Raw genomic sequence first — 12,564 nt, 5'->3', positions numbered from 1 at the left:
GATGGGGGATTGCTGATAAGCAGGCTTGTGAAGAATTTCACATTTCTATTCAATCCATTTGACGAATTTGAATTATTTTGAATGTACTCCACAGGACAGATTGATGAATTTGAATTACAGGAAGTCAAATTAAAACTCAAGGCCCAGGAGTCAGATCTGGCCCGCCAAATAATTTTATGTGGCTTGAGAAAGCCACAATAAAGCAAGTCATCTTTTTTACTAAATGTTGTCATTTAAATTTTGACAGAAAATGTGCATGTAGTGCACAATTGCATACCTTAATATCTGATCATGGAACAGTTATTACACTACATTATACTATCATAAATGCCAAACATTTTGTGTTAGCATAAATATAAATACTTAAATATCTGCTAATCATAGTAACTCATGATTTCAAAGCAAGGTATCCATCCAATTGTATATACGGTACCAAAATAATGATCAAATGCATAGTAAGGTGATTTTATTTTTGTATTCATTAGTGGTGTGATTTTTACAAAAACTCACAATTCAGAAGCGATTCTCGATTCAACACGATTCTCAATTCGAACTGATTCTCGCAACATATTTGGTCTAAAAAATATAAAACCTTTTCATAACAGGTTACAAAAGCTCCCCTTTGTTGCTGATGTATGACATACAGTATAAGCGTAGCGAGTATGCACAAAGATGGCCAAAAAATATATTGTTAAAAATGTGTTTCTAAAAAAACTATGAGTAGATTTAGAATTGTAATAAATAAAAATAGGTGGTTCGGGTAAATATATTTTTTGAGGACCCCTAATATTCATATACATTACAAGCAGCCCTCTGAGGGCAGCCATAACGCTTGTCTATTCAGCTATTATGGTCCCAGCACCTCAACCCCTAGTAAGAGGCAGTGGAAGTTTGAAGTTCCTTGGAGTAGCCCAAGGAACTGCGTATCTGGCAACCTCAGTCAGGGAGAGAGGGAGGGGACTACTTCATTTTGACTGTGATTGCAGTACCATTTCTGGCCACATTATTACATATGGCTCCTTTAATTGTTAAAGAAAAACTTTTGCGGTAGTTAAATGTGCATATGAGGTTTACAATAACAATATTTCTATGAAATATATAAATCCGTATGGAATATGGTCTACTGCAAAGCATGATTCTGAAATAACTCGTGAGATTTTCTCAATACATTTCAATTTAGAATTCTGCACAAGCCAGCTGACAAGTCCTGTCATACTTTTGGGGCTCATTTCAGTACCAGATGGAGATGTCATTATTTTTGTATGTTTAGTGTGCCATAATGTAAATGTAAACAGTATTATAGTTAAGCACAAATTGAGGGTTTACAGGCTTTTAGTTCAGAGTCAGATGTAATTGGAAAAATAATATTATATTAACACCCAACATGTCTGGTAGAAAATAGGCAAAGTAGATAAATGTCAAGAAACAGTCGAATACATTCCATCCACATTATAAAGCATCTATATGGACACATATTACCCATATGTGTTAAGGTAAATGTGTCAACACAATCAGTCCTGTAAGATATATTTCTTGTTTGATTGAATGTAATGTTCAAAACATGTCTGGTAGTTGAGTTCTGCAAGATAAGCAGTCAACAGTCTACCATTCACAATCACTGCATATTCTAGAACTCATTACTAGTTGTGTTTGTTTTTGTTTAATTCCTCCTTTATTTGACAAGTGTCGCTTCCTCCCATAAGTTTTAGCATCCTGGCTATGTAAACTCTCAATGTGCGCCGGGAGAGGGCCGGGACCTGAGGTCGGCGCCCTGCCACAGTAACACAATCCCCTATCTGTCCACACACACTCGCCACACTCAATGGCAACCATTCTGTCCGTCCAGCCGCACATAATTGATGTTATTTTTCCTCCGCACAAGTCACAAACGTTTGCATTCCTCTGCACTCTGCAATTCCGACATGATCCCTCAGGCACTGGGTGACAAGCGCAGTATAAAGACCCAAACAGAAATACACCAAGATGAATTCAGTCTAAAAAAACATTTCATTTAAATTCATAAAATGCTAAGAGACCTTCTTGTTTGGTTTCAAGAGACTCTAAGTGAGTTTTTCATTACTCAAAACTTGATTGCTTTATGGAACACAAGCTTTAAACGGACCACCATTAATTAAGTCAATCTCTTCTTGATGAAACGCAACTTGTAGGAAAATGTTGATCCTTCAGGAAGGTGTTTGTGTAACAATAGTGAGGATAGAGTGCTGCAGAGTTGAAGTCAATACTCCAAAACAACACTTAAAGTTGCATTAAAAGCGTTTTTAGCTATAGTGCAATATCACTTTTAAATGCATTACAATGATCTGTTGTAAGAATATGTGTCAAAGATAAAAATACATATGGTCACCTGTCTCTCGAGAACTCCCATCGTGGATCCTCAGGAAGGTCATACTCAGGAATCGGGTCATCGTGTGCTGAACTCCGCCGTGTGGTGATACGTACAAGAGGTGTGTTGGAGTTCATAGAAGCGCTGGAGTCAGCTGACACCTATAGGTAAAAAAAGATTGGCTGATCACCACTATCTAGGTTCAAAGGTCAGAAAGCCTAAGACATGAGAAGAGGAGTCACTTAAAACTGCATCTGTAAGACTTATGTTGACATTACCATCAATATTGGCAATTCGGCACACTGATATGCTTGATTTCTAAAATGTCTGTTTTATCTTAACAGATATGAATCAGTTTTGATTACATTGAGCACAAAGAATGTGTAATAGATAAGCAGCCTTGCATTTGTCTTTTTTTCCACCCTCACCTTACCTCCACACTGGACTCAGTCTGCATGCAGGGTGCAATCCAACCCTTTTTTGATTTCACTTGAGGGGAAAGCATGACTCAAACACACACACATCATGAAAATCTAGTGTCATTTTATGTAGTAGAGTTGACTTTGAAGTGGAGTTTCCAGTTTAGGATATTTTAGGTTTCACCCGTCATGCATCTTTTTTTAAATGATTAAAATCTTGAATATTTCATACTGTATGATTTATAATAGGTTACACTACAGCCTCCTGAGAACCAGCTAGCTCTGCAATTTGTTTTTGGTCTATTTTATCAGAGAAAAAAGCAGCCATGACCAGCATATGACTTAATATGCTGGTCCTCAGGGGGACATGCTTTAAAGCTATAATGTTTTTATGAAATGTGGCTGATGTGCTCCTCTAGAGGTGTTAATGCAATCAAACTCTTTATCTACTTTCTGTTACCTGGCGGCGCAGAGGGATCTGTTTGCTCAGTTTGTGAACTGCAGGTTGGCCGCCAAAGTCGGGTTTCTTGGCCGTGTTCCTCATGCGGCACACCACCACGATGCCCACCATGCAGGCGATAAGGAAGACGCCTGCACAGTAAATAGCAATCTCCACATAGTCGGGTGGAAGGGGCTCTGCGTTTTTCTCTGCAGCTAAAGCAAATAAAGGAAAGACAGTGAGATGGATTACTTAATTGGAGGAAGAGATATGATGGATGTTCTCCATTCATATAAACACACATGGGTATAAGAGAGACAGATGCCACAGTGGTGACTCATGTGTAAATGTAATCACCATTAACCTTAAACTAAACTGTCTCTCTTCTCCAGGTACCAGCACGCCAACTGTATCATGTGAGAGAAGAGCTAATGTAAGCACACCAAGAAAAGGACAACACCTGCCTCACTTAATTTCACGCACGGGAGATTACAAGCTCATGGATGAAAAAACAAAGAAAACTAGCCTATTTTGTGGGCATTAGTGCTCTAAAGATGGGATGCGCCATAATGTATGAATCCTCAAAATCACAAGCATGCTGTTTTTTAGTGTGCGTCTAATCAAGAAGCCTAGTGGCCATCCAGATGGGGTGAGGCTACATGTGGGAACCTTATGAGCCAAAAAAAAAAAAATAAGGCGTAGGCTTGTGGTGGATATAAAGCCTGTTGAGGGGTAATAAATATTACATATTACTCCCTGAGTGAGTGTCTTATTGAAGCAGTATTAGAACTAAAGGTAAAATTAGGAAAGGACTGAGAACCTTCACCCTTCTCTACTGATCTGCCATAAAATATTTGTTTGAAACACTTAAAGCTAATAAAAAGAAGAAGTGGAATGTGTCCTTGTTTTGTTAATTATCTATTTCAATACAAATTACACACTTTCATATATCAGACATCTATTCTCGTAAAATCAAGACTTTATTCTTATTAAATATTAGACTATTTTTACATAATGTGATTTTAATGTCATATGAGCAACAATCTAGCATTAGGAGGGATTGACAGTAGTTGTGTATTGATGGCTGTGGAGTTCACCCAGTGAACTACTGTCAGTGAATTTAAAGCCATGACAGGAATCCAACCTTCCATCTTGATGTGAAGCAAAAACACTCCTTCTTTTAGTCTGAAGTAAGCTGCTAAAACCTACTCAAAAATTGTCTACATTTGATCCTCTGGTATGCATAATTGCAGGCTTGTTGTGGAGCAATGAGCTAAAATAGTATGACAAGAAGTTGATAAATGAACACAAACAAACCGACATTAGCATGCATGCGTTTTTGTTTAGAAACTGACAGTTGCTGGCCCTTGATAATTGAGAAAGCAAAACCAACTTCATGCGCAGGTTGAGCTTTAACTTTCCTTCTTTATTTCTATTAGAAATAAAGCTTCAAAAACAGACAATTATCATAGCCAGGAGAAGAGTGAAAAAAATGTGCTGCACTCAATTCCGGAGCATAAAAGAAACTCATGCAATGAGATATTTTACATGTTAAATTGGAAAAAAAAATTGGTACTCCTCAAGGAACAGGAGAGAGATGTGACAGAGGGGAACGTGGAAGACAAACCCTTCCCTCCCTTTGGAGTCTGTAGACACTCAAGCTGCTCTGGGAGCTCCACTTCCGTCCCTGAGTTATAATAATTTGTCTGCAAACGAGCCTCTTATCTGCGTTGAGCTTTCAACAGCTCTCCAATCCAGATAATATTAAAGAATATATGCCCCTTGATGCTCTTGCATGACATAATCTTGGATTTTGACCATGCAAGTTCATTAGAGTAATTGACAATTGGAGCTGTGTGCCTTGTGCGCCAGAGGGAGGACATGTTTGACTACCGGTATGCTGATGGAAGAAAAAGAACAAGAGGAGAGTAAAATAGTGTATATACCTGGAAGCACCGTCAACCAAGCAGTGTGATAGGAGATCCCAATAGAATTACCCGCCAAGCACGTATACTCCCCAGCAGCTTCAAATGTTACATTGGGCAAGTAGAGAACTTCTATCTCCTTATCTGTGGTGTTTACACCCGCGGTCTGGGGAGAGGAAGAAGAAGGAGGAGGTGGAAAAGAAGAAAGAGAGGGTAAAAGATAAGAGATGGGGAGGGTTGGTGGAAAGCAAGGTCACAGAGAAAGATGGGGGAGAACAGAGAGAGAAGAGAATACAAATGAGACCCAAAACACCAAGAAAGAAATATGGGTGGCGTCCATCGTTAAATCCCTTCTATTGGGTGGGCGTTACGGGATGGCAAAGTGGGGTGAAACAAAAGACATGGAAAGCCCAATGTGTCACCAAAACAAGGGAATATAAAACCAACATTAAATAAACTAAAAAAACTTCCCATAGCCATAACAAGAGACTAATGCTAAAGCAGTCTAATTTACATTAGACCAAGCACATGCATACACAAACACACAGAGATCTAGTACATCAACTATATATTGACACAGCCTACAGGTGAGGAAGACAGAAACAAAATAAGTGTTGTGATCATTTTAGTGTGAAGGTAAACAGCTCCGCCTCCAAGACTGAACCAGCCTCAGCAACTGAAACACAAATGTCTAATTAGGGGAGAGAAGGTTGTGAGGACCCAGGAAAGACACCACCAACAGGACCGCCACAGCACAGCAGGTCAAGGATGAAGCCCAGGAAACCACACCAGGAGAGGAGGGGTTGGGGTTGGGGTTGGGTCACGTCTTTGGGTTACCTGGTATGACCGTCAGCCAGCCTGACTGACTGGCTTCGCCTATATAATTGGAGACTTTACAGATATACTCCCCAGCATCATCCTCCGTCACGTTGGAGAGGGTGAGCACCTCCACGTCAGAGCTGTTAATGCCTGAACGCTGAAATCCACAGATTATTACAGAAACGGGTCAAAACCTGAAGCATACAGACATTTAACATGTCGACAACAGCTACAAGAATGCATTTACAGGACAAGGTAGAAGACACCAGGAACCACTACAGAAAAGACCTGTTAAAATAAAGGGGAGGAAAGTGTATCATCATCATCAGTTTGCTGCTGTCACTAGGGAAATAATGGAAAGAAAGGGTGGAGGAATTAGAATAAAATCAAAGGAATGTACCTTGAGCACTTTGACATAAGGGTTCCCATCGGGACCATTGCGACTCCCATTTTGAGAGATGTGTTTCAGCCACTGGATATGAGGTTGGGCATCACTGTACACTTTACAGACAAAACGGGCATCCTCTCCGACATAGACAGTCGTGTTGGCGGGCAGGCCAGCTTGAAGAATGGGCCGGTGAGGCGACCGCTCTGTGGAGAGAGAAGGGTCTGTTGAGTTGAGGTGCATTTTTAGCTGTGATTTGCCTAAAAATAAATGTGAAAGATCTTTGCATTACTATAATTGGTTGCAGTAATTTGATACGTCTACTTGTGTAGAGTGGAACTAACTATCACCACATATGTTTATCCATCCGAAACATCTTTCTGCACCATGCGATGGGTGACTGACCTAAGTGTTAAGATGAACTTCATTTTTCTGACTTATAAATGGTGTTACAAAGATGGATACTTGTGTTAAACAATGCCAAAGCGCAAATCAAAAGGTTCATGCATTTTGGCGTGAGCTCGCACACAGTTTTGGATGCCTCTGTTAGCTGGGTTTTGCATACTGCCTACATTTTGACATCACAGCGAGGTGGACATACTTATTTGAACTTTAAGTCAAGCTCTCAGTCTAACTCCTCCCCCTCTACTTCAGGTAATGAGGAAACAAATAAAAAAGTAGAATAAAAGTATTATATTTGTCTAATCGTGAAATGCGCATAATAACAGCTGCTAAACAGGTCTAAATCGACTGGAGAGTGTGCAATTCTACCTAATGTTGTGACCGGGTTAATCTATATATAATTAAGTGCATTTTTGACCGTGTCTGGACAAAAATAGTGGTGATAACTTCAAGATATATATTTAAACGGTTTTAATTTTCTAAAGATAAAATATGACACCTTTGTAAAGGATGGGCGTGGTTTCATTTGCAGTCTAAAAACTCCTCCAGAAACAAACATCTTGCATACAGACTCAAAAAAACGGGTTTTAAATACGACTGTTGAGTTAAATTTATGCTAAATTTACACCAAAGCAAATCCAATACATACTATCTAGACCACAAGGAAGTGTTTTAAATGTACATCAAAATCATAACTGCATCTTTTAGCAATAGACCACTACAGTGCCTTACTACGCGATTGTTGTTTTTAAATGTTGGTCTTTGGCTATATGTCCTCCATTGTTGTCCTTAGCTACCTATTATTCTGCTTTGTAGAACTAAATTGGGTGTTACACTCTGTTGGAGTGGTGTACTGACACTATTTACATTGCGGACGCAGTTATACCATTCCACCTATATGCACCCCATGGCGGAAACATAAGCCACAAGAACTGTACGACTTTGTAGAAATGTAGTTATAGTGTCACTAAATGTCTGTACACCAGATGGATGTCCATTACTTTTACATGTTTATAGTATTTCCAGGACCTCTTAACTCTGCAAAGATTTTCCAGCAAACTCAGACAAGTAGAAACATGACAGTTCTCATCTTTTCTTAAAAGAATTTGGCAAGCCTCACACTATACAAGGAGGTGGACATATATCCTTTAAGGTATTCAGGCTGGAGGAGGACGTCCATTAAGTTAGGTGTTTATATTGCATCGGAGTAGCGGCGTATGCTCACATAAGTGAAGCACCTTCCCTGTACCCCCAATGTCCTGCTATTTGCATTCCCAAGCAGGCAAACGTTTGGCCTATGAATCCAAACAGAGCGAGACCTGTTGAACAATGCTCCCTTTCAAACAGCGCCAGGCCGTCACAAGCGCGCTGAGGAGCATACCAACCCCCACACTGACAGCCACCACTCGCTGCCATCACTTACATACAACACACACATAATGATATCACCTACAGCCTGAGGCACTGTGATGCCTTTTTAAAACAAAGCCTGAAAGTTCGTTCTGTGAACTGAACTGTGTGCATGTATGTGCATCTATGAGTTGGGTGAGGCTTATGGCTAATGGTCAGCATGTGAGGATGTGGTAAGAGCTATAGACTGAATGACTAAAAGACAAAAGGAATTAGGGGACTAACTAAATGAAGAGAAGTAATGAACAGTTGGAAAGTGTCTCCTTGTTTGTCTTTACACTCTATCTTTCTGCAATGTGTAAGATAAGATGACTCTCTCTCCTCCTCCCCATCCTTAACCCTCCTCCCTTATTATCTCTCTACTGCACTTTTTATATTACTTAAGACTCTCTCCCTTTAAATATTTTACAGAGCTAGGAGTTCACAAGGTTTATCTTACTTTTCCAAATTTAATGTAAAACTGCTAGCAATAATAAAATAACTGGCAAAAGCCGAAAAATGTGTCAACATCTAATGTCCTGTGAAAGTATGCTCAACCGGAACAATCATTAAGTGGGTCATTGGCAAGACATCCCATCCTTCACACAAGGGGGCTATATATACTGAAGGAGGGAAGATTTCATACAGGAACCCAAATAATTTGAGAAAACCCTCCCTGAAGCATGATGGAGATTCATTTCCAGTATGAAAGGAAATAGTACATCCATTGATCAATTATTAGCGGTGAATGTTCATTTAAGAATTTGTTTGGTCATCACTAGAAACTTGTTTGCTCCTAAACAGGCTGCTAAAGAGATTAAAAGTAGAAGAGAACCCGGCGACGTTTGTTGTGGCTCGATAAGAAGCTATTATTTATTGTTACATTTCAAAATCTTTGATTAGATCTATTTCAGTAAATGACATTAATTATTTGTTTAGTTTATATTTTTTTATGAAAAGGATACAAAGGCCAGGTGAACTCTAGCACACTCAGCTCTAAAAGGACAGGTGTGGGCCAAGGCATAGTAAGGGAGCAGCATGGCACAGGACAACAAGCAAAAACCGTCACAGCAGCAAATGCGTGTCCTTTTTGACAACCCCCCCCCATGTTATATTTCTTCTCATCGTGCATGTCCCTAATGGTTGTCCAACTGCTGTCCTTTCTTAAAAGGGCCAGTCTGAGCCAGAATTCATTGGTTCCTCCTTGTTTTCACAGCTTAGACTGATAAGAGCAGACCTTTCTGTCTATTTCCCCTCCTTTTCTCTTCCAAAGTCTCTCCCCTCCCTTTGTCCACAGCACTATAAGGGGTAAAATGAAGCAAGAGGTTGCAGGGGGCAGTGGCTGTGGAGCCAGACATTTAAAGGCTTTACTGCTCAGCTATAAAACGAAACAAATACAGAAATATGCAGTCTAAAGCAGAGATTTGGCTCACTAGCGGACCAGAGCAGGGGGCCTGAATTAGGGAGCATGAGCGTGTATGAATGTGCGTCTGGCTATACACTCATTGTGCAAGAAGCCTCAAGTATTTAGTTTGATAAACCACTGCCTGTTAGAGAGAAATATTGTTGAAAACATGGTCTGCTAAGGACAACGGTGAGAGTTTGAGAGGCATGTATGACTAGTGGAACCTTAAACATCTTTATGAGGATCAAACATATTCTACTAAACACCATCCCACTTACAATGTATGTATTATTGACTTTTCGTCAGCCAGATAACTGAGTCCATATGCTCTGATTACTGGTACAGTGGGTTAAGCAAGTCCAAAGTAGAGATGATCTGCACACTAACATACATACACATATTGATCCACTATTTTTATCCCAGTGTCTATTGATTCTGCCTACTCGGCAGAAAAACACACTTTGCTTTGTTTGCTCCAAAGGTCATTAGAAAGTGTGGACCAAGTTAAATGTGAACTATGGTAGTAATGATCTGAACGCTCCGGCTGTTATGGACTCAGAGAGGGACATTAAAGGACACCAAAAAATAATGTAATCTTTTCTGACTTATAAATGTTGTTACAATGTGGGATACTCTTCTTAAATAATGCCATAGCGTCAAATTATAAGGTACATGCATTTTGGCGTGAGCTTGCATGTAGTTTTGGATGCCACTCTTAGCGAGGTTTTGCAGTGTGGCTGCGTTGTGACGTCAACGTGAGGTGGACATACTTATTTGGATATTAAATCAAGCTCTCAACCAGAGCGGGAGGAGCAAAGGTAGGATAAAGTATTATTTTCATCTAATCTTGGCATGCACATAACGACGACGTGCGACATGCAGTGGAATAAATGCTGGAGAAAGCAGCTTTTTTCATGAAGGTCTGATACGATTAGAGCGTGTGCTAGTATACCTAATGTTGTGAATGGGTGAATCTATATAATGTTTATGAAGTTCATTTTTGACCATGTCCAAAAAACAAATAACAGTAACATCGTCAAGATATATATTCATCCATCTATTTTCTACCGCTTGTCCCTTCCGGGGTCGCGGGGGTGCTGGAGCCTATCACAGCTGCATTCGGGCGGAAGGCGGGGTACACCCTGGACAAGTCGCCACCTCATCGCAGGGCCAACACAGATAGACAGACAACATTCACACTCACATTCAAACACTAGGGCCAATTTAGTGTTGCCAATCAACCTATCCCCAGGTGCATGTTTTTGGAGGTGAGAGGAAGCCAGAGTACCCGGAGGGAACCCACGCAGTCACGGGGAGAACATGCAAACTTCACAGAGAAAGATCCTGAGCCCGGGATTGAACTCAGGACCTTCGTATTGTGAGGCACATGCACTAACCCCTGTTCCACCGTGCTGCCCGATATATATTCAAACACTGTATATTTTCAAAAGATAAATGATAACACTTTTGGAGGGGTTTGGATGTAGTTTCATTTGCAATCTTGGAATGAACATCTTGCAGACAGACTAAAAAAACGGGTTATAAAAGTGATTGAGGAACAAGATTTACGCAAAATTTACAACAAAGCATATACATAAACATATTACTAGACCAGGGGCTCTTAACCTTTTCGACCTCTGGGGCCCAACTTTTCCCCTAAGAAAAATGTGATACTGAATTAGTCATCTTACACTTGATTTTAATTAGATTAAACAATTAAATTTAACCTACTTACATTTTACACCTTTGTCAAATTATATGAAAGCATGTGTTAAATAAATAATATTTTTTTGTGATTAACACAGTAACATTAGGTTAGGTCAGGCTGATTAGAAAAATAAGTACTAACCAACTATACTTTAAAAGAAGTGACTAATAAATACTGACGAAAAATAATTGTATACACAATTATATAGTGCTAAAAATGTTTTTAACTAAACTGTAAATAAAGCATAGCTCAAATGAAAATACAGCTTCACCATAATTTTTTATCATTTTTGCGCTTAAGAAACTTCTCTATGTGATTAGCTTAACACTTCTTCTGTTTGTTTGAGATTATTACTGCCACAAGTGGTCTAAAAGTTAAATGATCATTTAATATTGAATTCATGCAAACCATTTGGAATTGTTCCCAATCATCTATTTCAATTGCTTACTCAGATCATTATCATGCTGGGATTTCAATGAATAACTATAAAAGTTGGTGCGTAGGACATGTTAATTAACACTGTTATTTTCGCACCTTTGTCTAAGAGTCACTGATTGATCAAATACGCACTCATTTGTCATTGCCAGAATTCTTTCTTCCATCGGCTTCCTCCACCCTTCCTGTGTGAGCTCTAAGATTTGTATGTTTATGTTGCTACTGACCCACAACATCCAGGGTGTAGGTGTGGTTGATGGCTCCAAACTCATTCTCCACCAGACAGGTGTAGTTGCCCTTGTCTGATGGAACCACACTCTCCATGATCAGAGTCCAGTGCTGGCTTCGTATCTGTAAAAACAAGGCAGTGATTAAGAACATAATAATTAAAAGCTCAGGTACAAACAAGTATTCCAATGAGCGCCCAATGGTTAGACAGACAGAATAAAGTGACACAAAACCAGTAAGGGTAATCTTGCTAATACAAATCTCACCCTTTGTCTTAACCTCCTAGGACCTGGCGTCCACATACTTTATGCCAAGGCTATTCAACTACATAAGGGAAAGGGTTCAGGGACTGGACATCGAAATGTGAATGTTTTGTCAGAAAGTGCCTACACTGGTTATCTTTCACACTGGACTATCAATAAATTCATTATTATGTCCTTGCTACTCGTTTCCAGCATGTGCAACAAGACAGATAGTTAACAGCATGAAGAAACAGAAGATCCAGAAGTTTTGTTGAGGATTGATGTACCTTCTTTTTAAATTATTTTCCTTCCTAGTTTTATTTATTTACACTTCTTCCTTCATTTAGGTTTGTAAGACTAAAAATATAACATAAAATAAACATTACAAAAGTACATTGTGTATTATATACATAAATAATGTCCA

At 39.4% G+C, this 12,564-nt stretch overlaps 1 protein-coding gene across 6 annotated transcripts in view; it reads right to left on the bottom strand.

The window, feature by feature from the left end:
* The window catches only part of fgfr2 (fibroblast growth factor receptor 2), a 63,194-nt gene that overhangs the window by 22,092 nt on the left and 28,538 nt on the right, over positions 1 to 12,564 (bottom strand). For 3 of the 6 annotated variants that reach the window (XM_062058619.1, XM_062058620.1, XM_062058615.1), the window contains 5 exons: positions 11,898 to 12,021; positions 6,347 to 6,537; positions 5,149 to 5,293; positions 3,218 to 3,417; positions 2,366 to 2,505 (listed from right to left, as the gene is read on the bottom strand). In XM_062058619.1, coding sequence (XP_061914603.1) covers positions 2,366 to 2,505; positions 3,218 to 3,417; positions 5,149 to 5,293; positions 6,347 to 6,537; positions 11,898 to 12,021 — 800 coding nt within the window. Of the gene's footprint in view, positions 1 to 2,365; positions 2,506 to 3,217; positions 3,418 to 5,148; positions 5,294 to 5,964; positions 6,104 to 6,346; positions 6,538 to 11,897; positions 12,022 to 12,564 lie in introns of all 6 variants that reach the window. The other 3 variants (XM_062058618.1, XM_062058617.1, XM_062058616.1) reach the window with 3 other exon arrangements.

This window comes from Entelurus aequoreus, linkage group LG09 (assembly GCF_033978785.1).
Source record: "Entelurus aequoreus isolate RoL-2023_Sb linkage group LG09, RoL_Eaeq_v1.1, whole genome shotgun sequence".
NCBI classification, from domain to species: Eukaryota; Metazoa; Chordata; class Actinopteri; order Syngnathiformes; family Syngnathidae; genus Entelurus; species Entelurus aequoreus.
Note: the sequence above shows the minus strand (reverse complement) of the source record. Positions and strands in the feature narration are given on the sequence as shown.